This window comes from Sinocyclocheilus grahami, unplaced genomic scaffold (genome assembly GCF_001515645.1).
Source record: "Sinocyclocheilus grahami isolate Dianchi unplaced genomic scaffold, SAMN03320097.WGS_v1.1 scaffold568.1, whole genome shotgun sequence".
Taxonomy (NCBI): Eukaryota; Metazoa; Chordata; class Actinopteri; order Cypriniformes; family Cyprinidae; genus Sinocyclocheilus; species Sinocyclocheilus grahami.
This window is the reverse complement of record NW_015505747.1, coordinates 329,889-356,094: the sequence shown is the minus strand read 5'-3', so window position 1 is coordinate 356,094 and position 26,206 is coordinate 329,889. Positions and strand designations below refer to the sequence as shown.

General features: G+C 37.4%; 1 protein-coding gene across 1 annotated transcript in view; it reads left to right on the top strand.

Annotated features, from left to right (window-relative positions):
• thsd7ba (thrombospondin, type I, domain containing 7Ba) overlaps positions 1-26,206 on the top strand; it is a 201,750-nt gene that overhangs the window by 161,087 nt on the left and 14,457 nt on the right. Inside the window, exons 17-23 of the mRNA XM_016239556.1 lie at positions 1,533-1,662; positions 15,143-15,167; positions 15,292-15,425; positions 15,535-15,688; positions 17,835-17,976; positions 21,410-21,525; positions 21,801-21,918. Of these exons, the coding sequence (XP_016095042.1) occupies positions 1,533-1,662; positions 15,143-15,167; positions 15,292-15,425; positions 15,535-15,688; positions 17,835-17,976; positions 21,410-21,525; positions 21,801-21,918 (819 nt within the window). The remainder of the gene's footprint in view (positions 1-1,532; positions 1,663-15,142; positions 15,168-15,291; positions 15,426-15,534; positions 15,689-17,834; positions 17,977-21,409; positions 21,526-21,800; positions 21,919-26,206) is intronic.

The following is a 26,206-nucleotide window of genomic DNA, read 5'->3' as shown; positions in this document are numbered from 1 at the left end:
AGACTTTCTTTCATCTTCGAAACACAATTGAAGATATTTTAATGAGAACTGAGAGATTTCTGTCCTTCCGTTGAAAGTGTCAGGCAAGCACGTTTGAGCTTCAGCAAGAACCAGTGAGGTTTATTCTTGTGCGTCAAACAATCAAGCTTCAGCTTCTGTTTAACATAATTGATGAGCTTTATGTATGTGCCTTGATTAGTGTTTATATGTGAAACAATGAAACTGGAAATTTGATGTGTCAGTTTTTGGTGAATGCACTTGCAATGGCGGGACTGAATCTCTCAAAATATCTTAAATTCTTATAAATTCTTGTGGAGGTGGAAAAACATTAGGGTGAGTAATTCTAACTTTCTTCCAAATCTGTTTGTCTAATGAACCTGGCGTTGTATATTAGGATTATTGTTGTTTTTTTGACAAAAATTGTTTGTGTTCCTCTTTTGTATGTTGCTTTGGATAAAAGTGTCTGCTAAATGCATAAAATGTGAATGACTAATTGATGGCAATATTTTCATTTATGGGTCAAAAAACCTTTTAAAAATAGTTGTATAAGAGTAATTTCTTAAGCATTTAACATAAGCATCTATCCAAAGCAACTTGCAGTACTTTGAAATAGGTCATCTTTATCAGTTCGTGCATTCTCTGGGAATCAAAATCAGATCCCATTTCTGTTTGACAGTACAGCACATGGTAACATCATGTAGTAAGTGCACTGCTCTTGAAGCTTTAATAAGCTTTAATGTTGAGCAGGTTTGGTCCCCCCAGAAGTCCTAGCACAATTTGAACTCTAATCAGATTTCCTTGAGGACAAAATACATACCAATAATCCTGCAAAGTTGTAGCGTCCTTGCTCCATTACTGGACATTTCTAGTAACCCTAAAGCCCTTGATTAGTTTAATTAAAGTTGGAGCTGAACTCTGCAAGATTGAACACGTCTGCTCCATCATATATAGTGTGCTGAAAGAGCGGTATGTTTGCTTGGAAGTTATTCTGTGACTCCTGCTATCGTCACTAAGCGTTTCCATTTCAGTCTACTCAGAATAGTTCTCTAATCGTTCCCTGGGGATGTTTGCAGTGGCACTTAGCAGTCCACAGTTGACAGCACAATGAATAATGGTCCAGTTATCCAGACACCATTAATGTTTTAATAATTTTCAAAGACAGATAAGTATATTACACACATGAGTGCTGTCTGAATGTTTCATCCAAATGGCACCTACCAGAAGACTTAATGGAGTTCTCAGAAGGGTTTGATGGGAAATGTTGTAGTTCATATTGAAATCTCTGAATTTTGAATGCAGTGTTTGGTATCTTGGTATATCTGAGCACATTTATTGGTTGGATCTATTCTGATTCTGAAACTTTAGAGAAGACTAAATTTTTTTCTTTATGCTTTCATGCATTTGGCAGAAGCTTTTATGCAAAGTGACACAGCATTCAATATAACATTTTATCAGTTAATGCCTTCCTTGGGAATCAAACCCATGACCTTGGTGTTGCAGCACAACTCTCCGTTTGCTCTTTATCTGAACAGTGATGCATCAAAATGAAAATATGTCCAAAATTGGAAACTTCAGGATATTCGGGCTGAAACTGAAAATGCTGACCATTTTAAACAAGCCTTTTGAAACAGAGGGTTTAGAGATATTTCCACTTTCCATGTGGTACATGACATTTATCGTTTTAAATAGCCTTTCACTATTTGTGGCATCCACATGCTTACTATCATTATAAATGAATCAGTATTAATGTGATCATTTTAATGCACAACTGGGAAGCTTTAATGATGCTTCTCTAGATTTCTAGACAATTTATCCACAAGACTCAACAGCTGCATACATCACCTCTTTTGCCCTCATATATCATCTATCAACATTCAGTGTTTACATTAAATGTAATTAAACTGACGTTGTTTCATGTCTGTATTTGTCTTTGTAAATGATTTTTTTAAAGTAGCAGTTTTTCTTTTCAGATGTTCAGCCCATTGTCCATCTCCAGCAGTGAGATTTTTTACCAAAAATGTTTAATGGATAAAATGTTGTACATCCCTAAATCCAATCACTGTCTGGAACATTGACTGACAAACCTTTTGACCTCCAGATGTCATAATCACATTTTGTGCTTGATATTAAAGATGGTCGGTTTATAAATGTTAACATTTATTATCATTTTATGTGTCATGCGTTTATTTTATTCTCTGATTCCTAGGGATTTTTCTATTCTAAGGGCTGGAGAGTAAGAAAAGCAGAGTGAATGTCTTTGTGTTGAAGCTACTGGTCCAAGATCAATCGAAAACCTTATTAGTGCAGTTTATGGTTCGGAGCGGCATGCTCAAAGCATTCAAAGTGTAATTCAAGACTGGCAAACATTTTCCTAAAAAATCTGGTTGTGCACTATCAACACTTTAATTGACATTTCAGTATTGTCACATCAAATTAATGTGATTTGCAGCAGATCAGATCACATGTCTGGAGTGGGCTTTAATGTCGGATTCTCTTTAAGTAAATTGTTTGGAACAGGACTAGGTAAGGAAACTTTGTTAACACGCCACGTTCCTTGTGAGCTTTGGCTTGTTATGTGTCTTTGATAATCTGTCTCTGGCTGTCTGGCCCCTACCTTTAACAAGCAATCCTCACTTTCCCCAGTGCGGCTTTCTGCTGTGAGTCAAAGAGCAGGGCAGTGCTCTGCATTCATTCATTATTTAGGCTTTCAGGTATTAAAGGTTCGGAGAGGCCTGTCACAATCACTATGTTGTTCCAGCTCCCTTTCGGACTAGTAAACAGCTGACCAGAGCTGTCTTTCCACCACTTGTCTATTGATGGGCTGTCTGACATGCTCACCCTATAAGGACATAACACGGATGTAGGGCTGCAGCACCTTTTTACTGTCACCCATAGCTTTTAGCGTGAACCCAACACTCTAGTTTTCCTTTCTCCTTCCTGGGAGGATAACTTATTTAAGCAGTGTTACAGCTTACCACACGTCAATCGAAGAGCATTCCATCTCATTATCCCGATAAATGCTGATGATTCTGACCGTCTTTGCCCTGTGACTGTCTGCAGTCAGCCGCGCCGATGGGAGACGGGATGATGCGCGACCTTCTCCAGATGTTTCCTCTTGCACCATTCCCCACAGTGAGTCACTCGACAAGAGATGAGATTTATATTCTTATCTCGCCTCCTCATGCTGTACAGATGATCAGCCACTGTGACGGAAGTGGGAGGAGGTTGTGCATGAAGGGATTGTGCACATCCCTATGCTGTGTCTTACTATTGATCAGTAAATTGAACTGTGCAGGAACTGGCTATTAGTGTGCTCCTGATTCTGAAAAAACACCTTAAACAAGAGTCTGATGGGTTTAGCTATTGTTTTATAGGGATGCCATCATGTGTTAAAGGGATAGTTCGCCCAAAAAGGAACATTCTGTCATTAATTACACACCCTCATGTCGTTCATTCATCTTTGAAACACAAATTAAGATATTTGTGATGAAATCCGAGAGCTTTCTGACCCTCCATAGACAGCAATGCAACTGAAATGTTCCCAGGCCCAGAAACGTATAAAGGACATTGTTAACTCCTTGTACTTCATTACAGTGCCGTGCATAGCAGTATGAACCTCACAAATATGACTTGTACTCATTTGTGTGAAATAGTCCATGTTTCTGAATCGCTAGTGACATGTAATTTTCTGGCTCTTAATTTAATGTGTAGGATCCTCATTACTAAGTGTGGGAAATAGTGATGTTTCTATCAGATGCAACAGATGCAGTCCTCCTCAGGGCTGGTGCAATCTCCGCCGCAGTTTGAAGTCTGTTTTACCCGCAGTGGAGGGCTCGGTGCTAGATTCGCTGTGTAAAGAACATTCTTCTTGCCCACCTCCAGAGCTGGGTGCCATATGGTAGCCATCATGTGCGCTGAGGCAGACTGTTCTGCTGATGAGATGAGCCTGTGTTCAGCAGGCTTGCATAATTTAACAACCTCTGTAAATCTGTGCTTAGAAACCAATCTCCCTATAAAGCATTTCTGCCTCTCCCACCGCTTCTAAATGAAGCACGTCTTTAGCTCAGAAGTAGACTTTTAGAAACCATCTTGTCATGCTTTTGTATGCTGTGACTGCTCTGCAAGATTACATGCACTACAGCATAGGGAAACATGATGAAAGGTTGTTAAACCTCACAAAGACATTATACTTCTGTGCGCACAGATTTTTTTTTAAATCATACAGCATGTTACAATTAGAATTAGATTTGTTTACAAAGCTACCTTTTGTTGACAACCTGGTACAGTGCTTAACATTCATGTTCTTAATATATTGAATTGTGGTGCTTATGCAGATAATCATCTGTGTGTTTTGTGTTTTCCTTCTCTCTAATTTACAATACATATAAATAGTAGTAAAACTGAAACTTGAAATTAAACTATTTTCTATATATATATATATTTTGATCTCATAAAAACATCCTTGGTGAGCAAAAGCAAAACGTTTTGAACAGTAGTGTAGATAAATTATTTAATATTATTGTACTGAATATATTATAATGTGGTAGACATTTACTGATGACATTAAATTCAGAATTAAAACTTGTTTTGATGACTTGTTTAGATCTTTTAACAGTATTGAACTTTGTGTACAGAAATAAGTCTGTATAAATGGGAATACATGGACGTAATTTGTCAATTAATGGCATGCTGCAGAACTTGTTTGACTAATAAAATCCCTCAGTTTGTTTTTTGACTGTTGAATAAGTTTGAGTTACAATTCAGTAAATTAATCTTTCTGTAATTCCATTTTAATACTCAGCATCCTGTCTTTTGTGGCCAATTCTATTCAAATTCATACTCATAAAATAAAAGGAACCCAATCGTTAAAATCTGAATTTCGTCTAAAGCTGATAGAAATCATCTCATAAGTAAAGTTTTTTGTAAAATGTCTGTGACAAGTTGTCTATTGTAGCATTACAATGAATCTTAAGTCTGTTATAGTGACTCTCCTGAAGTCTTATCCTTGGTGTGATTGGGGGTTCATATAAAGGAAGGCTCTCGAGATTGACCGGTTAAAAGTGTGTGACATTTTCTTTTGTTAACTGGAAACAAGAGTGGAAATAAGCAGACGAAAGCTGCTCTCCCCCTCACTGCCGCCTCCATAATTGGTGGAGAGTTCAGCCACTTTCAGATGATGATATGTGTCACAGTTTTCAAGTGCATTTCGGGCAAAATATGTTGCTGCTCGCCGGTTATGGCCATAACCGCGGTGCTCTGCCCCCATGCTGAAACAATCACAGCTTCCTTTATTGAATACAACAAAATCAATATGTTTTTCATTTAGGCTTTGCGTGTATATCTGGCATTTCCAACTGTGGGAAAATGTACTGTATTTGTGCCGAATGACTAGGCGAAAGAGATGTTATGCTTTGATACTCCCTGTCAAATTGTTGACTTGGAGGTTTGTTTAGCAGAGAGGTCTTTGGAGATTGATGTTTTGATTTGGGCAAAAGCTGCTTCACTTCATTAATGAGCGGCCCACAGCGTTTCTCCACATCTCTCTCACACACGCTCTCAAATGTGTTTGATGCCAGAGGAGCTGTTATTTATCCTATGAGCTTGAATTGCACTTGGACTCATTTATAATCAGAGAACATTTCAACAAGAGGAGGCGTAAAAGGGTGAAAGATTCCTTGCCGCAGTGACAATGCTAGCATTAGATTAGCGTCATCGAATCTTTATTTATCGCCACACAGCCAAAGCAGGTGGAATTTGTTTCTGTGATTTTTCGCACGAAGGAGCTTTGTAATAAATGTACAAAGCAATCCGTTTGCATTTCCATCATCTCAGTGGCACTGTAAAAGTAATCCCCGTCTTCTGAAGCAATTTGATCAGGGCACAGCAATGACGTCAAACCTCTGAAGTTCATGATGTTAAGTCATGTGACCTGGGTGTAGAATGGTGTGAAATTGAAAAATTGAGAAAATATTTGTGAACAATCCATTAATACAGACACCAGAATCCGCTCCAATCTACAGCAGGTTGAGAAGATGAGTAAAAGTTGTAAAACCCATGTGGTCGGTGTTCGCACTCTTGTTCCTCCTCTGATAATCTTCTGCATCACACAGTCGTTCTAAATATGCATATTGTTTGGTCTCTGGTGGTGTGGTGCTCAGTTTGCTCTTGGAGTCTTTCCAGCTTTGTGAAAGTCCTCCTGCAGTCCAGATGGCCTGGAGCGTTTAGCTATGTTACAAAGGTTAGCCATCACTTTATCAACTAATTAGAATAACGAAACGAGAACTGCGTGATGATATAAATAATAAATGCTCACTTGTCATCTGAAAGCCATGGAATCCCCTTGTTGGTAAAAGAGGTCAGAAATGTAACTTTTAGCGTTTTAGTGTTAATCCAATGAAAGCTTTTGTTATTAGAATGAATTGCTGCTTAGCGTTTGAATCTGCAATGAATCAAGGACTAATATAGCGGTATGAGAGGTATTAATCGTCGCTTAAAAATGTGTGTGTATGTATGGAGTCTCTTAAATGATTGAATTAGCAGTAAAATAAAAACTCCTCCACAGTTTCAGAGCACTTATTGCATTGAGAACGGGACAGAATTGAGACGGTGGTTGTGAATAATCTGCCACACTGAAATGATTCCTGTCAAGACCAATTTTGTTTGTATCTGATCATTCAGTGGAGTTTAAAGGAATCATTCATCATTACTCACCCTCATTTAGTTACAGACCCTTATGACAAAAAGATTACATGATTATGGAGCATGTGGAAATTTGTTTAAATATGTGCCTGCCAGACGATGATGGCATTTCCTCATTCTACTTAAGCATCTTAAGCAGTTTTTCATTTTCATGTCTTGTCATTGGCTGCCAGCTGGGGGTTTTAAAGGCACTGTTTTCTGTAAAGTTGCTTTGTATGCACTACTGTTCAAAAGTTTGGTGTTGATACAACTTTTTTTGTAATATTTTGAAAGAAATCTTTTGATCAGACATTTATTTGATTAAAAATAGAGTATAACAGTAGTAATGTGAAATATTATTAATATAATACAACTGTTTTCTATTTTAATATCATTTTAAAATGTCATTTATTCCTGTGATGCAAAGCTGAATTTTCAGCAGCAGTATTCAGTGTCACCTTCAGCAATCATTTAACATTTCCTTGTATTTCTTATTATTATCAGTGTTAAAAACAGTTGTGCTGCTTGACATTTTTGTGGAAACTCTGCTACATTTATTTTCTTTGAGTGCTTTAAAATAACATTAAAAAAACAGATACTGTCACTTCTGATCGCAATGCATCCTTGTTGAATACAAGTATTCATTTCTTGAGAATAAAAAAATCTTACTGACCCTAAACTTTTGAAAGATTGTATACATTGTGAAAAGTGCGGAACAATTTATAGGCCTACTTGACATAACTGAGCAAAAATACTATTTTATATGTTTACCCATGCAATAAAACACACAGTGACCAGACTGTCAAGCTCCATAAAACCCACAATAAAAGTAATCACTATTACTCAAGCCTGGTAGTGTAGGCTGATTATTCTTATAGATTGAAACGCGCATTAACCAGGTAAACGATTATGAAACATGCTCCGAGTTGCTTCAGAAAACAAAAAAATAGAGCAACAACAAAAGCATGTTGCTGGAAATGGGTTTATTATTGAAAATGCAAACTGCTTGTCTGCCAGCAGGAGGCGCTGTGAGAGCGGAGGAACTAGCGGTTTCTCCAGTAATGGCTGTAAACAAAGCAGCTCCGCTCATGAACGCTACTTTATCAGATAAAAATGCCATCTAAACTATTCTGAAGACAGTCGGTTCCCTTCAGAGATACATTCATATAAAACACCCGCGACGCATTTTGATTGTGAAACGTGCAGTGCTCATGTTTATTCAACAAAGTCATACACCACAAATAAATAAATGTATGGGAAACTGGTAATGTATATCGAAATATCGGAAATGTGTTTAAAAATCATATCACCGTTATTTAAAAAAATTATATCGCGATACATATTGATATTGAATTATTGTCCAGCCCTACTCAAGCTATATTTCAAGTCTTTAAAAGCCATCATACCTTTGTGCAAAGGAACAGGAAGAAATTAAGTTACTTTGTCTGGACTGAAAATCTTGCCATCTGCCATTACTTATCTCTCACACTTCTACAAAAATCACAGAAGTCACTTTATGGTGAGTAAATGCTGGCGCATTTGTTAAAAAGTTGTCCCATTCCACTGAAGTTTTCTCAGATCTTTTATTGGCAGCTGTCAGATAAAATCACACATAGTCTTGGTGTCCTAAAACATTGTTTTATAGCTTCAGTGTGAGCACACTAGGGATGGGCGTATCGATCCGAAGTATCGATATATATCGATACTGACGCGAGTATCGAAAGTATCGATATTCAAACAAAAAATATCAATACTAAGGTGTATTTTATTTACCAGTGATATTGTTTATTTAACAAAAATAATAATAATAATGCGTACAATATGCATTGAATTGGACGAATAACCTTTGTTAGTGAGTAATTGTGTAGGATAGAACTATTTTCCTGCTCATCTGAACACGCAGATGTTGCAAGACAGAACCAATCAATCACACAGAGCATTCACTCACTGCTGACAGTGCATTCAAACAGGGCTGCGTTTCCCAAAAGTATCATAAGAAAGCATTAAAGCTTTTGGGAATGGCAGCCCTGAACAATGCTTATCAGAGGAAAGAAGAAAAAAAACTTTTTTTATGCATAATAGTAACCCTAGAATGTAATCAAACTGTTTAAAATAGCTGTGCTAAGATATATAAAAAATTTTAAGACTGCAGAAATATGTTAATTCAGTATACACATTATCCCACTGGTTACAATTGTGACTGACCATAAAATAATAATTTGCACACACTTTTCAAAAAAAAAAAATTTTGATTATTTCAAAGGGTTACTAATGACACATCATTTGGATATTTTCATGTCTGGGAAAAATTTGGGATTCAACGGGTTAAAATGCGTTTTAAACATAAAGTTAAGTGGTTTTCATTACCAATTTTACTCTTAGTAATTTAATAATGTAATAAATTTCATAATTTAAAAGTTTAGTGCAGAAGTATCAAATCGGTATCGATATCGACGATACTGCCTTGAAAAATATCGGTATCGTATCGAAAACAAAATAAGGGGTATCGCCCATCCCTAGAGCACACTAGGTCTAGGCCGGTACATCCTGAAATCTCATCCTTTTATTTTGTCTCCCATTTTTGCTAGTATCAGCTTTTCAATATCAGAACATCATCGTAAGTGTATTAGAAGCCATCACCGTGGTAGCATTTATCTCCCTGTGTTTCAGTGTACCCCGATTGTTTAGTTTGATTCCAGGGGCCAGGAGACAGTAATGGCCCAATCTGTTTGAAGTTTGAGTCAGGCTGTGACACTTAAAGAGATTTATAGAGTGGAGAGTTGCCTGCCAGGCTCACCACTGCCGTCTCTGCTGCTCGTGTAAATGCTGCTCTCACGTTAGGGCTCTGTGTGTGTGGGGGTGTGCATATATTATATACACTGTGGATGCCCTCAGTGTTTGCTTTGTGCTCTTTTAGCACTGCTTTGACCCGCTATGCACGACAATTATATCTCTTTTATAAGTATCTTGTTGTTAGCCAAAATATGCTGTATGAATAATTCAATGTCAGAACATAATACAATATCTTGCAGTATTATATAAAAAAATATATAGTATACTGTCTGTATATTGTGCAAAATATTCAGAAAGAAATAATTGAATGTTTAAATATTTTTATTTAAACTGTTTTTTATTACTGAATGTCAAAATATATATTGATATGAAAACTTTTGGCAATTTATTAAATATTTAAATGTATATTTCATGTTTACAGTGGCCTGAAACAACATTTGGACTCTTAAAAATCAATGAATGATTTTGCATTCGATCAAACGTTTCTATCAAAAGTATGTTTATCAAACATGTTACTTTTTTCAAAATTATCTTCACCTTTTTGACTCATTTTTGAATTGAGTGTTTGTTTGTTTTTTGTCAGTTTTGTCACTATGAAACTATGAAAGTGTCCCAATATATTTGCATTAATTTTAAACAGTGCATTAACTTTTAAGTTAAGAGTTTTTTTTCCATTTCATTTCTGAAATGCCATTTGGTTTGATATTTTGCATCTAATGTAAAAACATTCATACATAAGTTCATCAAGTAGAAGATAGTAGATGTTCTGGAGGATTTAAATCATTTTTAAAGTTTTGGACAGCTTTCCCTCTAGTGTAAAACACTATTTGTTTTCTAGACTTTTGCATATTTATGCAATTTAGAAAGTTAATTACATTTTCAATCTGGCAGCATACTGCGGTCATTACTGTCTTCATCTTCATCCTTCATATAAACAGAATTACACATGCACACAAAGCCAGAAAATCTGCATTGAATTTCTTCTATACTTTTCTAATTTGTTGAAGGGAGTTTCTTAGCTAGTTCAGACAGGCTATTGCACAGGAGAAGTTAAAGCTCAAAACTAATATATATATCATTTCTCTTCTCTCTCCTTTGCCTGTCATGCACTGCTAATACGGACATCTTCAAAGGCTCAGGTCAGTGCCTCATTCTGTGTTTCTCCCTGTGCATCTGTTAACCCCCACTGCCCCGCTGGCCTCCGTGGCCCCAGCCCTCCTCTGAATAAGAGGAGCGCTAGTGTATTTTGATCACGGGCCGACTGAGATTTGAATTAGTATGAAGTACATTTTTTATGTCGTCTCTGGCCCTTTGACTAACATTTGAAAAGGATCAGGGGACTTCATTATCCGGCCCAGAGTACCGACATCCTCCAAGAGGTTACAGGAACTGACCTGTGAGCAGCATAGCTGGTTTATTTTTCTTAAAATATTACCTCCACTTGAGAGTTAGGCAGTGAAAGTTGCGGTGAAGGAGAATAGAATCCTATATTTGTGCTATTTAAAGAACAGATTGGAACTTTTCCTTAATATGCGATAACCGAGCGCCGCCTTTGCATTGTAAAAGTCAGACGGCAGGTTGGATATTTATTGGAGCCTTATAGAAAAACTGTCAGGCGTGCCGTAAAACTGACTTTGCCCATTAAGAGCTTTTAAATAAAATTGTTCGCTGCTGTTGATGAGTGTTGCTGAATTAATGATTGTTTCTTAATGTGCCAATTTCATTTCTTGATATTGTCATGTTTGTAGAGCTTGATATTTGTCTATGTTAATGAAATTACCCTTTTTTAATGCTTCAGTAGATTTACTGCCAATTTCATTCATCATCTTTTCACTCACTTCTCCCATCTTGAGCATCGTCTTAACACTTGTTTGATTATTGTAATTGGAAATTCAATGACACTCATTAAAGGAGAGGAGAGGAGATGAGGAGAGACGAGAGGAGACAAGAGGAGAGCGCTGATGGGGCTTTTAGCAGCTGCAGGGCCAGATGGGATATTTTCAGAATGTGTGTTAGGGTCTGTATATCCCCTTGGGGAGGAAGCTATAAACGTACAGTCTCATTTGTTCACTGTGTTTTCATAAGCCACTTTCTTATGAGGTTTGATGGATTGATTGCCGAGTATTTCAAAACTTCAGTTTTTGGCTTCTGGACTCATTTTTTTAATGAAATCGTGTCTACTGAAGTTAAGAAATAGGAGAATGCCCTACATGTGCCACATCAAAAAGCCTCTCGCCAGTCATCAGCCACCAAAAAATAGAGCATAATCAGAGCAGACACACATCTGACGCAAACCAAAACAATGCTGTGAGAGACTGAGGACAACAATACACGATGTTTGCAAACTTTAGTATAGGGACCAATTCTCACTAGTAATTAGTTGCTTATTAGCATGCCTTTTAATAACATAGTGGCTGTTTATTAGTATTTATAAAGCAAATATTCTGCATGACCATATTCTAAATCCCTAATACTTAACAACTACCTTACTAACTATTAATAAGCAGCAAATTAGTAGTTTATTAAGGCCAAAATCATAGTTAATGGATTGTTAATAGCGAGAATTACTACTGGATTAATGCAACCAGTTGGCACTTTATTAGCAGCAGTTTGCATTTTTGTCTCATTTTTGGACTTGTATAGCAATGAGGTTATATAAAGAAAGATGTTATAAAAAGAAAGAAAAGTTCTGATTTGAGGCTGTCCTGTTTATAATTTTTCAAGTTCCCAAGTGACCTATCTCTCCAAAACATTAATTTGTGACCTGTCTTTCCAAACTGTTGGCTTACAAATGAACTTTCAGAGGCTTCATGAAAAAAAAAATGTATAGGCTAGCTAGTGTATTATATGTTAGTATTAAACTACTATATATAATACTGAATATAATATACAGTATGTTAGTCTAGTCCTCGTAATGCGTGATTTCAACAGTAGATTGAAGCATTATGGTATTGGATATGCACATTTAATGTTTTGGATGAATGCAATTGCTGAATTTAAGAATTTTTTAAAAATTGCAAAAATATTACAAAAATAACAATTTATATTCAGTAATTAAACAACAGAGTTACAGGTAATTCTTATTGTCACAGCCTTATTTTTGTTTGCAACAGATTAAAGATGGTGTCTACTCTGAATAACATCTACAGGGAATCTCATAACTAGAAAAGAGATTACAAAAGTTCTTAAAAGCATTCCTTTATTAGACTTTTTGAATACAGTTAAGCTTTTCTGGTTCACGTCAACCACCCTGATGTCCTTCATATAAACAGAATTACACATGCACACAAAGCCAGAAAATCTGCATTGAATTTCTTCTATACTTTTCTAATTTGTTGAAGGGAGTTTCTTAGCTAGTTCAGACAGGCTATTGCACAGGAGAAGTTAAAGCTCAAAACTAATATATATATCATTTCTCTTCTCTCTCCTTTGCCTGTCATGCACTGCTAATACGGACATCTTCAAAGGCTCAGGTCAGTGCCTCATTCTGTGTTTCTCCCTGTGCATCTGTTAACCCCCACTGCCCCGCTGGCCTCCGTGGCCCCAGCCCTCCTCTGAATAAGAGGAGCGCTAGTGTATTTTGATCACGGGCCGACTGAGATTTGAATTAGTATGAAGTACATTTTTTATGTCGTCTCTGGCCCTTTGACTAACATTTGAAAAGGATCAGGGGACTTCATTATCCGGCCCAGAGTACCGACATCCTCCAAGAGGTTACAGGAACTGACCTGTGAGCAGCATAGCTGGTTTATTTTTCTTAAAATATTACCTCCACTTGAGAGTTAGGCAGTGAAAGTTGCGGTGAAGGAGAATAGAATCCTATATTTGTGCTATTTAAAGAACAGATTGGAACTTTTCCTTAATATGCGATAACCGAGCGCCGCCTTTGCATTGTAAAAGTCAGACGGCAGGTTGGATATTTATTGGAGCCTTATAGAAAAACTGTCAGGCGTGCCGTAAAACTGACTTTGCCCATTAAGAGCTTTTAAATAAAATTGTTCGCTGCTGTTGATGAGTGTTGCTGAATTAATGATTGTTTCTTAATGTGCCAATTTCATTTCTTGATATTGTCATGTTTGTAGAGCTTGATATTTGTCTATGTTAATGAAATTACCCTTTTTTAATGCTTCAGTAGATTTACTGCCAATTTCATTCATCATCTTTTCACTCACTTCTCCCATCTTGAGCATCGTCTTAACACTTGTTTGATTATTGTAATTGGAAATTCAATGACACTCATTAAAGGAGAGGAGAGGAGATGAGGAGAGACGAGAGGAGACAAGAGGAGAGAGCTGATGGGGCTTTTAGCAGCTGCAGGGCCAGATGGGATATTTTCAGAATGTGTGTTAGGGTCTGTATATCCCCTTGGGGAGGAAGCTATAAACGTACAGTCTCATTTGTTCACTGTGTTTTCATAAGCCACTTTCTTATGAGGTTTGATGGATTGATTGCCGAGTATTTCAAAACTTCAGTTTTTGGCTTCTGGACTCATTTTTTTAATGAAATCGTGTCTACTGAAGTTAAGAAATAGGAGAATGCCCTACATGTGCCACATCAAAAAGCCTCTCGCCAGTCATCAGCCACCAAAAAATAGAGCATAATCAGAGCAGACACACATCTGACGCAAACCAAAACAATGCTGTGAGAGACTGAGGACAACAATACACGATGTTTGCAAACTTTAGTATAGGGACCAATTCTCACTAGTAATTAGTTGCTTATTAGCATGCCTTTTAATAACATAGTGGCTGTTTATTAGTATTTATAAAGCAAATATTCTGCATGACCATATTCTAAATCCCTAATACTTAACAACTACCTTACTAACTATTAATAAGCAGCAAATTAGTAGTTTATTAAGGCCAAAATCATAGTTAATGGATTGTTAATAGCGAGAATTACTACTGGATTAATGCAACCAGTTGGCACTTTATTAGCAGCAGTTTGCATTTTTGTCTCATTTTTGGACTTGTATAGCAATGAGGTTATATAAAGAAAGATGTTATAAAAAGAAAGAAAAGTTCTGATTTGAGGCTGTCCTGTTTATAATTTTTCAAGTTCCCAAGTGACCTATCTCTCCAAAACATTAATTTGTGACCTGTCTTTCCAAACTGTTGGCTTACAAATGAACTTTCAGAGGCTTCATGAAATAAAAAATGTATAGGCTAGCTAGTGTATTATATGTTAGTATTAAACTTCTATATATAATACTGAATATAATATACAGTATGTTAGTCTAGTCCTCATAATGCGTGATTTCAACAGTAGATTGAAGCATTATGGTATTGGATATGCACATTTAATGTTTTGGATGAATGCAATTGCTGAATTTAAGAATTTTTTAAAAATTGCAAAAAGAATATTACAAAAATAACAATTTATATTCAGTAATTAAACAACAGAGTTACAGGTAATTCTTATTGTCACAGCCTTATTTTTGTTTGCAACAGATTAAAGATGGTGTCTACTCTGAATAACATCTACAGGGAATCTCATAACTAGAAAAGAGATTACAAAAGTTCTTAAAAGCATTCCTTTATTAGACTTTTTGAATACAGTTAAGCTTTTCTGGTTCACGTCAACCACCCTGATGCTTGAGATAGATGCTTCAAAATTATATTTAAATGGATTTAGCTGTAATCAGTGCATTATTGTCTCTGTGTATCTGTAGGTGTATGAGGCTGTGTCCTGTCGCAGTGAGTGTCAGTTAAGCTTTTCTGGTTCACGTCAACCACCCTGATGCTTGAGATAGATGCTTCAAAATTATATTTAAATGGGTTTAGCTGTAATCAGTGCATTATTGTCTCTGTGTATCTGTAGGTGTATGAGGCTGTGTCCTGTCGCAGTGAGTGCGGTCAGTACGAGTGGGTAACAGACCCCTGGTCAGTCTGCACCATCAACACAGTGGATGAGCTGCCAGCCTGTGGTGAGGGTGTCCAAAGCCGCAAGATTCGGTAAGCAAGGACACTTTCTCACAGATGCTTCTCTTAGGGGTCACGACCCACTCCAGTCTGCCACCCTCGTCCTCCACATCCTCATTCTGCTGTTCTTTGGCTGTGACAGGTGTGTGAGGCGTGGCATTGGGGATCTGGTTAGCAGTGTGAATGAGACCTTCTGTGACCAGGATGAAATCCCTCCACAAGCTCAGACCTGCATCCTGCCGTGCCCTAATGACTGCGTGATGTCCCAGTGGAGTCAATGGAGCACCTGTTCAATAGTAAGACGTCCTTTATGTCTGCTACTATATCCTCAAGGCACAATTTAAACATTCAGCAACATTCTGAGCTGTCTCTGATGCGAGGACCAGCATACAGAGGCCCCAAAAAGTATTCATGTACTTTTGGACACTTTAGCCAAGTGTGTGATAAGACCAGTAATATTTACATTACCGTTCAAAAGTTTGGAGTTGACCAAGATTCACCAAGACTGCATTTATCAAAAATACAGTAAAATCAGTAATATTGTATAATATTGTTACAACGTAAAATAACTGTTTTCCATTTTAATATATTTTAAACAGTAATTTATTCCTGTGACTGAATTTTCAGCAGTCATTACTGCAGTCTTCAGTGTCACGTCATCCTTCAGAAATCATTCTAATATGCTGATTAAGTGCTTAAGAAACATTTCTTATTATTATGAATATTGACAACAGTTGTGCTGCTCAATATTTTTGCGGAAAGTGTGATACATTTTTTGATGAATAGAACAGCATTTGTTTGAAATAGGAATCTTTTGTAACAGTGTAAAAGTGTCACTTTTGATCACTTTAATGCATCCTTCTGAATAAAAGTATAAATGTTTTTTAAAAAGAACATATTGACCCCAAACGTTTTCAATGGTAGTGTAAGTTAAATATTGATTTGTCTAATTAAATTAGTAAAACACTAAAAATGTTTAAAAGCTAAAACAATTAAAAGCTACACATGAATTTAGACAACTTATAGAACAGTAATACTTGCCTATGAATAAGTATAAATGGCTCTTTCATTTATTATGAGCATAGGACACATAGAAAGTGTTGCCATTATTTTTAATAGTATAATTGAGTTTTTAATGAATGTTAGATGATGGCAAAGTTATTAGGATATTATTTAAAAGATATTAAGAAAATGTATTGACCAATACTAATGAAATGACCAAATTCATAACAATATACACTGTGCATCTTTTATCCCAAAGTGTTTTTTATGCAGGTGTGTCAGTTATATGAGTTCATATTAACTACGGACATGTTCCACTAACATTTGACTTCCACTTGCAATCATCCTGCTCTAAGCTGTCTTCAGTAAGACTGCTGTTGACATTGTTTTGTAGGTGAAAATTATGCACTGGTGTTTATGAGCTCGTAAAAAAAAATGCCTCTAGAGAGATTATTCAGTCTGTGAATTAACAGAAATGTTTTACAGTATATTTTTGCACGATTCTTTCTCAGCTCGGGCCATGATATAAGACAGTGTCGAGATGTTTTGCATCTATTTGAATATTTCACATTAATGCTGCCTCGCAAGTCAAATCTTCATACAGTTCTCCAGAGTTCCTGCGGCGAAATTTCAAACGGTGAATACGGAGACAACTGAAATCAGTATGCAGATGAACCTCCAGTAGTAATGAAGCATTTGTTATTCTAATTAATGTTGTGCATAAAAAGTTACCCTAGATACAATTTGCCTTCGGGCCGCTGACTCATTGAAGAGCAAACAGCTCTTCAATTCGCACTTAACAAATCAGAAACAAACTGGATGAGTTATCCTGGCTCGGCCCAACCTACACAAGACTGCCAAGCCATTTCAGCATAATTTAGTCTCTACGCTAATCACATTAGATCGCAATTCTACCTTGTACGCTCTCGGTTCCAAGCGATGTTTGTTCTCTTCGCTGTGTCAAAGCGCTCAGCCAGCACTGCGAACATGTCAAACACCAGTGTTCGGTGATTGAGCTTGTTTAATTAGTTTCGGTTTTACATAATTATGAAATGTTCCCAAAAAACCTGGGTGCACAGATATGTGGCACTAGCCGAATAGAGCTCCTGCTGATGATCAGCCTCCCCAATAGTGAGATACATGCACATGGCCAGCTAGCCGTTTAAAGGGTCTCATTAGCGTCTGACAGTGATGGAGATGCAGATTAGTTGCTGCCTGCAGCCTAACAGCTTCTAACAGTGCACTTAGCATCGCAAGACCATGTGGCTGCCTGACTGCTGGGTTTTTTTTCTTTTCTTTTTACAATGCAGTATGACACAGCACAGCGGTTGTTGCTCAGCTTGCCCATGTATATGCACTTTTTAAAAAAGAAATAGTGTCTACACTTTGATGTGTTTGGCGTCAAAGCCCTCTTGACCTTTTAACTGTATTTATTTGTAGCCATGTAATGAAAGCACAGTGAGGATGAGGAGGAGACACGTGCTGCGCCCTCCAGTGGCCGACAGAGTGTGTCCAGACAGCAACCAGACAGAGCCCTGCAGCCTCAACAGCACCTGCTTCAATTATCACTACAATGTCTCCAGTGGGTCTCTCTCATTCTGCTTGACACAACACTAAATATAACATGAGCATCTAATGACTGTTGCATGACTCATTCACTTCAACAGCACATTTAAGGCATCACATTCTAAAGCTCGAAGGCCCTAATTGTCCAACACGATTTTTTTTTTTTTTTCAGGATTTCTGCTTTGTGCTTTATCTATGATAAATCTGGTCAATTTTTATATACTAACTGCAAATTGGTTGAGGATTGATATATTTAAAAAACAATATTTTATAGGTTATTGAGAAGGGAAAAATAAATATATTTAAAGTTTTAATCTTTGTTTTTGTGGTTTTATATATATATATATATATATATATATATATATATATATATAAAGAATTGTAATTAGTGCTGTCAATCGATTAAATATGTGTAATTAATTAATCGCACATTTTTTTCTAAAATTAATCACAATTAATCTCACCTAACATTAAAGTTTTTAAATATACTTTTATATTGCAATAATTTATCATGCAATACTCAAATGAATGTACAAAAAACATAAAGACAGTATTTTTTAAAATATTTGTTTAGTGGCATCTTTTTTATGACTTATACCAATACTGATGTCTCTATGAAATTGACCATTGATTATAGCATTGGACATTACAGTAAACATGAGAGCTATCAATTTTAACATTTATTAGGCTTTAAAAAAACAACTTTTATTTTAACTTAAAACAATCTTCACATAAACTCATTATAATAAATGTCATATGAGTTCTATCAAACTTAAGGCCATAAAAAGTTTTAAATAGTTAAATGGTATAAGAAATGTCTAAATTATAATTTCAAGAGGTCTTACAGTTGGGGATGGAAAGACAATTAAACTTCAAAAGGCAATGATGTAATTAAATAAATATGAGCGCTGCAGGTTTCAAGTCAAAATGCGGCACGGAGGTCTTTATTTGAATGTATCTGAAGGCAACCGACTGTCCTCAGAAACGTGTCGTTGGCATTTTAATTTCATTTTACCTATAATTCCTGATAAAGCAGCGTTTATGAGCGCAGTGCTGCTTTGTCTACAGTCATTACCGGGGAACCGCAATATTTCAGCACTCCTAAAGCGCCACCTCGTGGCAGAGAATGAATTTGCATTTCCAACAAGCCTTTCTTGCTGTTTATGGTCAGATCAATGCAAATATCAACTCATGTTTTTATGCAGCAAACACATAGAGTTGTAAATGAGAAAGAAGTTAATGTGCCTTCTAAAAATCTAAACAATTAAGATTATTAATTATTTATACATTTTAAATTGACATAATAATTAATATGCTTGATTTATCGCTTTTCATAAAAATGGTATAGAGGCTGAAATGCTGTTGTATAAAATTTGAACTGTAAATCATGTAATTTTATGGCTCAATACTTTATGTTACCATAGACATTGTCCAACCCCACTCATACTGTGTTCATTTTACTTGTGCAGCTCTTAAAATGGGTCATAAATTGCCTTAAATGTATTTTTAAAAATTCTGCAGATACGCTGTAAATAGTGAAATAAAATTCCTTCTTTCGTATTTGTTGATATTTGTGCATTGAAAATATTTTTGATTGACATTTAAACTCCTATCTGATTTTCTATATATATATATTTTTTTTTTAAAAAGGTGTTTTTTTATTTGGGCTAGTTAAACTAATTTTCGGGCTACCAAAATCTGAAGAGTACCTGCCCGAAGGGCTACCAGGTATTTTGAAATTTTGCAAGCCCTGAGGCTGTATGTCTATTGATAAGTGGCGAAAAGGATAAAGAGAAGTTACAAAGACAAACTCCCAAAGGCAATCTGATAAATTACCATTACACAATGGTGATGGCTCAAAGATTGGCTCTTACAAGGTTCTACCTGCTTTCTTTTGTGCATCAGTCCAGATCTTTAACAACAGGCTACACAGCCCATAGAAGAAACCTTCCAGTTGAATATTTGGAGATATATCCACTGCACTAATAATGGGAACATGCTAATCTAGTGCATATCTTTAGACTCTCTGTGATTTCACTCTGCCTCTCATAGCTGGTTCTTGGATATAGGATGGATATGAAATGATGTTAAGAGTTTGTGTTTCAAGCAAGATAAAGGTTCATACTCTTTCTCTCTCCTTCACGCTATTCTTCTCACATTAACATTTCCACTGAGAATGTGAACTTCTGAACTGCTGTAAATCCACTGCTTTGGATTGTCCGGTCGCCTGCAGCCATATTGAGCTCAGTAGGACATTGCCACATGTGCAGTATCGTCCAGTAGAGCAGATAGATACTAATTCTCCAGATAGAGCCTAATGAAGAAAATGGGCATGGAGACATGAATGAGATGATAAGCGCTTTACTGCACAGAGACCATGAAATCGCTGATCATATCAATACTGATACTGCTCCTCGAAGCCATTGGAATGACTTAAAGCCAGATTAGCATCGTAAAGGCGGCCTAACTTCTGCCCTCAGATCACAATGCATCTCTGTATTCTACTTTGTTGTTTTATAAACATTAGCTTATTCACAATTTGCATATTTCTGTGAAAACTATACTCCCGTTCAAAAGTTTGGGGTCAGAAAGATTTTTGTTTTGTTTTTGAAAGAAGTCTCTTGCTTCCCAAGGCTGCATTAATTTGATCAAAAATACAGTAAAAATGGTAAAACTGTGAAATATTATTATAATTTAAAGTAGTTATTATTTATTTTAATTATTATTGTCTATTTGAATATTTTTTATAATATAATTTATTCCTGTGATGACAAAGCTGAATTTTCAGCAGCCATTACTCCAGACTTCAGTGTCACATGATCCTTCAGAAATCATTCTATGCTGATTTGGTGCTCAGGAAATATTTTGTATTATTATCTAGGTTGAAAACCTAGTGTATGTGCTGCTTAATATTTTTGTGGACAGCACAATACTTTTTTAAATCTTTAAAGAATAGAAAGTTCAAAAGAACAGCACTTATTTGTTTTGAAATGGAAATCTTTTGTAACATTATAAATGTATTTGCTGTCAATGTAATCAATTTAATGCAACCTTGCTAAATCAAAGTAGTAGTTTCCTTAAAAAGAAAAAATCTTACTGAACCAAGCATTTTGAATGGTAGTATGAAAAAAACATTAAGCATAAACCGAGTCAGAACAATATTAGAAAATCTTATAATTTCATAGCATTGCATCTTAATTGCATCAGCCAGCATTAGGCGTTGTGGACAATATTAGTCCATTAAGCATGCATGCATACTTTAAAATCTAACGAAAGCATGCAATCCAGGCTTGTATGAATGTACTCCTGATGCTGCATTTAATTGAAAGGCTATTTGAAAGGAATTGAAATGCTGTGTACAAGGACACAGAATCTGATATTTGAATGCCACTTTGGTCTGACGTTTCCCGTATGTGTGTGTGCTTTTGCATCCTTTGGTTACGGGTCAGGCTGGAGCTCCTGTCAGCTGAGCGAACATGCCATCTGCAGCCAGGGCATGAGGACACGACTCTTAGATTGCATCCGCAGCGATGGCAAAGTGGTGGATTTGAGCGTGTGCGAGGAGGTAAGCTTCATTTCCTGACGCCCCTCTCAGTACAAGTGTTCTCTAAGGGGGAATTAAGCACTGTGGGATTGTATTATGTCCTTCAACTGCATGCACTGCAAATCAGCCGTGACTGTCCATTAACTCCCTATACAGTATTGCTCCATATCCAGAAAATGATTCTTTCATTGAAGCCTTTTACAGTAATAGCCCCTCATTGGCTCACGACTGGTTCATCAGACAGAGATTGTGTGTGGTGAGGGGACGTGGGGTTAATGGCTGTCCCGCTGTTTTAGCTGGGCCTACCTCAACCGTGGAGACTGGCGATGAACTGTGTGGTGGACTGTCCCTTTAACTGCATCCTGTCTGACTGGGCGCCCTGGACCGAGTGTTCACACACCTGTGGCAGTAAAGGTGAGTCACAGTATGTAATTAATTATACAGTACATATAATGAGGACTATTGCTCAGGAAATAGCCTACACTATACCATCGCCATTATGCAATCACTTTTGAATAATAAAAAAAAGTGTTTTATGGAAATATTTACTTTGCATTAAGTTTTCTTTTTAGCCACTATTATTGTTAAGTGTGTAAACTTGATTGGGTTTAATTTTACTACTATTTAAAATTTACAACTTTTTTTACTTTATTTATATATTTAATAAAGATACTTTTATTCATCTAGAAATTGATTAATTAAATTGATGAAACAATTAAGTAATTTATTATTGTTCTTTTGAACTTTCTATTTATACAAAAATTTCCATTAAGTTACTTTTTATTCACAGGAATAAATTGCATTTTAAAATATATTAAAATAGAAAACGTCTCTAGGTTACGTATGTAACCATGGTTCCCCGAGGGAACGAGACGCTGCGTCGAGTCGCTTTGGGAACGCCCTTGCGTGACCGTGTTCTGAAGCACGTGTCAAATCCATCCAATGGGGCAGCGAGACGTCACGAGCAGGGTGACGTAAGCACCAGAAAGCATAAAAGCGCATCCGGCCGGGCGCAAACCAGCTTCGATGAAGTAGCGCCTGCAGGGATGCAGGGAGTATGGCAAAGAGACGCAGCGTCTCGTTCCCTTGGGGAACCATGGTTACATACGTAACCTAGAGACGTTCCCCTTCAGGAACTCGAGCTGCGTCGAGTCGCTTTGGGAACGAGAATACCCACTGCGCCATACTACCAAGTCCCTGCCTGTGTGTGTATCCTATGAGCACATCATGAAGAGAGAACTTGGGAACCTGGGGTAGAAGCCAGGTCTAGGTTGTAAAAGTGGACAAAAGTGTGTGGAGAGGACCAGCCCGCCACAGCACAAATGTCCTGCAAGGCCACACCCAAGCTGAAAGCCTAGGAGCGCTCGAAAGCGTCTGCTCCACCACTGGCATCGCCCCATATCCCTTATCATTCAGCCCCACGATGTTATTTTGAATAATTCGAGACTGTGGGGCTGTAATACGGGATGAGTACGGTTTCTCCCACGATCTTGACACCTGAGCATGGAGATCGGGGAAACCGGAAGGCCCCCGTCGTGAAAGCTGTGATCTGGATTCAGAACATGCTCGTCTAATTATTTTTAGGACGAGCGTCCTGTTTCTAGGCTGGCCAAACGATATTTTATTTTGGCGCGAAACACACCCCATAATCACGAATCACACCTCATACGCGAGGGACTGTGGTGGCGAGTCCACAGTCTCCTCTGTCTCGACACTCATCACATCCACCTCCTCGGAGGAAGATAGATGAAGCGTCTGACTGATGAAGCGCGGGGGGAACCGCGTTAGAGAGAGAGCCGCGGATCTAGCGGGTGAGGACCGATAAAAGGATGAGCCCGTCTCGGCAACAGTGGGACCGCTGCCAGTGGGATCGCGAGCCTGGCCGCTCCCATCAAACATGGCCAGGCGAGAGCTCACAGTGATGACAATCAGCTGCTCGAAAGCTGACCGTGCATGCTCCGCTCCTAAACAAACGACACACAAATCGTGTGTATCCCCCGCCGCCAGATATCGTGGGCAGGGAGAAACACAGCGTTTGTAATGCCGTTCGCTCGCCATAGCTTTCTCATTGTTATATATATATATATGAGTGCTTGTGCGGACAGACAACAGTAAATAGACAGACACATACACAGAGCGCTACTGAAGGACAGAAGCTGGTTTGCGCCCGGCCGGATGCGCTTTTATGCTTTCTGGTGCTTACGTCACCCTGCTCGTGACGTCTCGCTGCCCCATTGGACGGATTTGACACGTGCTTCAGAACGCGGTCACGCAAGGGCGTTCCCAAAGCGACTCGATGCAGCTCGAGTTCCTGAAGGGGAACAGTTATTTTTAACTGTAGTATTTCAAAAATTACTGGTTTTATTGTGTTTTTGATTTTTTTTAAATGCTTACGTTGTGAACATACGAACCTCCTTTAAAATAAAAAACAGCTTTTCATAAATATTGTTTCCCTTCCCTGACAGTAACCCTGACTCAAAACACACAGACTTCAATTCTCAAAACTGCTTATGTACAGTAAATTTGACGAAGTCACGAATCCTTCTAAAGGTGGAAGCCCAAAATAGCAATCATTTCAGTTTTGAGGAGCAATCAGCAGTATTTAGAAGGATCAGAGAGAAACATGCTTGCAAATTACAGTGCGCAATAATATTTAACGTTCCTGTGCAACTGACACATTTTCATTTGCATGCAACCTAACCCACAAACCTGTGCACTCAGGTTCCATGGAGACAAACACTCGGCTTGCTCTAAGCTCACACGATCAGGTGGTGCGCATTTACTTTGCATTCATTAACATGCCATGTCGGAATCCCTTTTTAATTATGGATGTTATGTCATGAATCATATTTAAGGATCGGCTTACAGGTTAATGACTCTGGGTATGAAACCCTTGGTTTCCTGAACACGCCGAATGATTTATCAGTCAAAGGGAAATATTTATTTTACCCATTAGTGTTCTCAAAATTGCAATTGTTAATTCCGAGTTTGTTGGCCTGTTTGCCTGATGGAACGGTGTTATTGCTTCATGCAGTATAAAATGTGCTAATTACTAGCCTTAAGAGCAGCCCGGGTCCCTATGGTTCAAATGACCCAGCTCCTTAGGAGTTCAGCTTGTTTTTCTCTTAATTAGACACGTTGAGCACAATCTTCATTAATTTTCATTCAGCCATCAGCTTCCTATCTCAGCCAGGCAGTTTACTTTTTAAATCCAAAGGGAGTTCTTCAGGCTATGCAAACAGGAAGTTCTCAGCGTGTTTTCGGTTACATACACAGGCACAGAAACGCAAGCTGTGCTGGCTGGAAAAAGTTATTTATTTGTCTGTGTCAAAGCAGTGTTGTCTCTTGCGCACCTCGCCTGAGACCGAGAGTTTGGGGTTCATTATGTGTTGTATATATACACACAGAGTTTTAATGCATTTGGAAGTGGAGCTCAGGAGACCCAAAGAACTTTTCCCGTTTTTCTTTCTTCATTCTAGCCCTTATTTCTCTCTATTCCTCCCCAACCCTCCTCCATCTTCCTACAGGATCAAGTAGAGATATTTCCTCTGTCAAATCACATCATTTTAAGGGCTTCCTCATCTGGCCGGAGTGCTTCTGTTTTAATGAATGACATTCTTGAAGCGCCCAGATGTAGAGGCGGCTCTTGAAATCAGCACAAAACATGAATTTGATGAGCGGTTATGTTGTGCTGTGAATATAATTTCATTTTTTTTTTCTTCTTGTTAAATGTTTAATGCTCGACTGGAAGGAGGGCTCTTTACAGTCAAACTCACTGGAGTGCAATTTAGTTCAGAGACACGGTCACTTTGTCAGTTCAGATGTACATTGATAAAGTGTCTATATTTTCCCTTTTTTTTCTTTAGAATTTGGGTGAAAAGAGTGATGGCCCCAAAATTATATTCTTCCAAAAAGCTTGGTCTAAGCTTCAATGCTGTCAGTTTGCATGTTTGAGACATCCTGTTCTAGTTAACACTAATGAGTTAGGCAGGCCTAGAGCTGCTATGTACAGTGACCTTCTATATATCCCTACATTTACTCATCCTCATGTCATTCGTTCTTCTGTGGAACGCGAAAGTAGATGTTTTGCAAAATGTCCAAGCTGTTCTTTTCCATACATTGAAAGTGAACGAAGACCAAGAGCTGTCAAGCTCCGAAAAGGGCAAATAAGTATCTTTGTGTGCTGTGTAGATTACCAAGTCTTCTGAAGTCATATGCTAGATGTGTGTGAGGAGCAGAGAAGAAATTAAAGTCATTAATCACTCAAAATCTTGTGTTGCTCTCAAATCTCATTTGTGTTTACTGGTGTTTCTTCACCTATGGACAATTTTGGGCCTGTTGATTTGTAGAAAAACACACTTTTCTCAGTAGTTTATTAATTTGATTATTAACAATGTCCAACCGTGGACATATGGACATCACAGAAGGAGTCATTTGTTATTTTTTTTCTGAAAATTAAGAAAATTCTCACCACATCTCAATTTTTGAATTGTGTTTGATAGCATTCTTTTGTGAAAGTGTTTTATGCAGCTACAGCTTGTTTTCCACCACAGAGAGTTTAATTGTTCATTAATCAGTTAATTAATTTGTTGAACTATGCTACACTTACAATATTTCCTAATTATAAGTTTGTGACCTGTAAATGATTATAGATCATTAATGTTTATATATCCTAATGGTATTAAAAACATTCTAGACATGA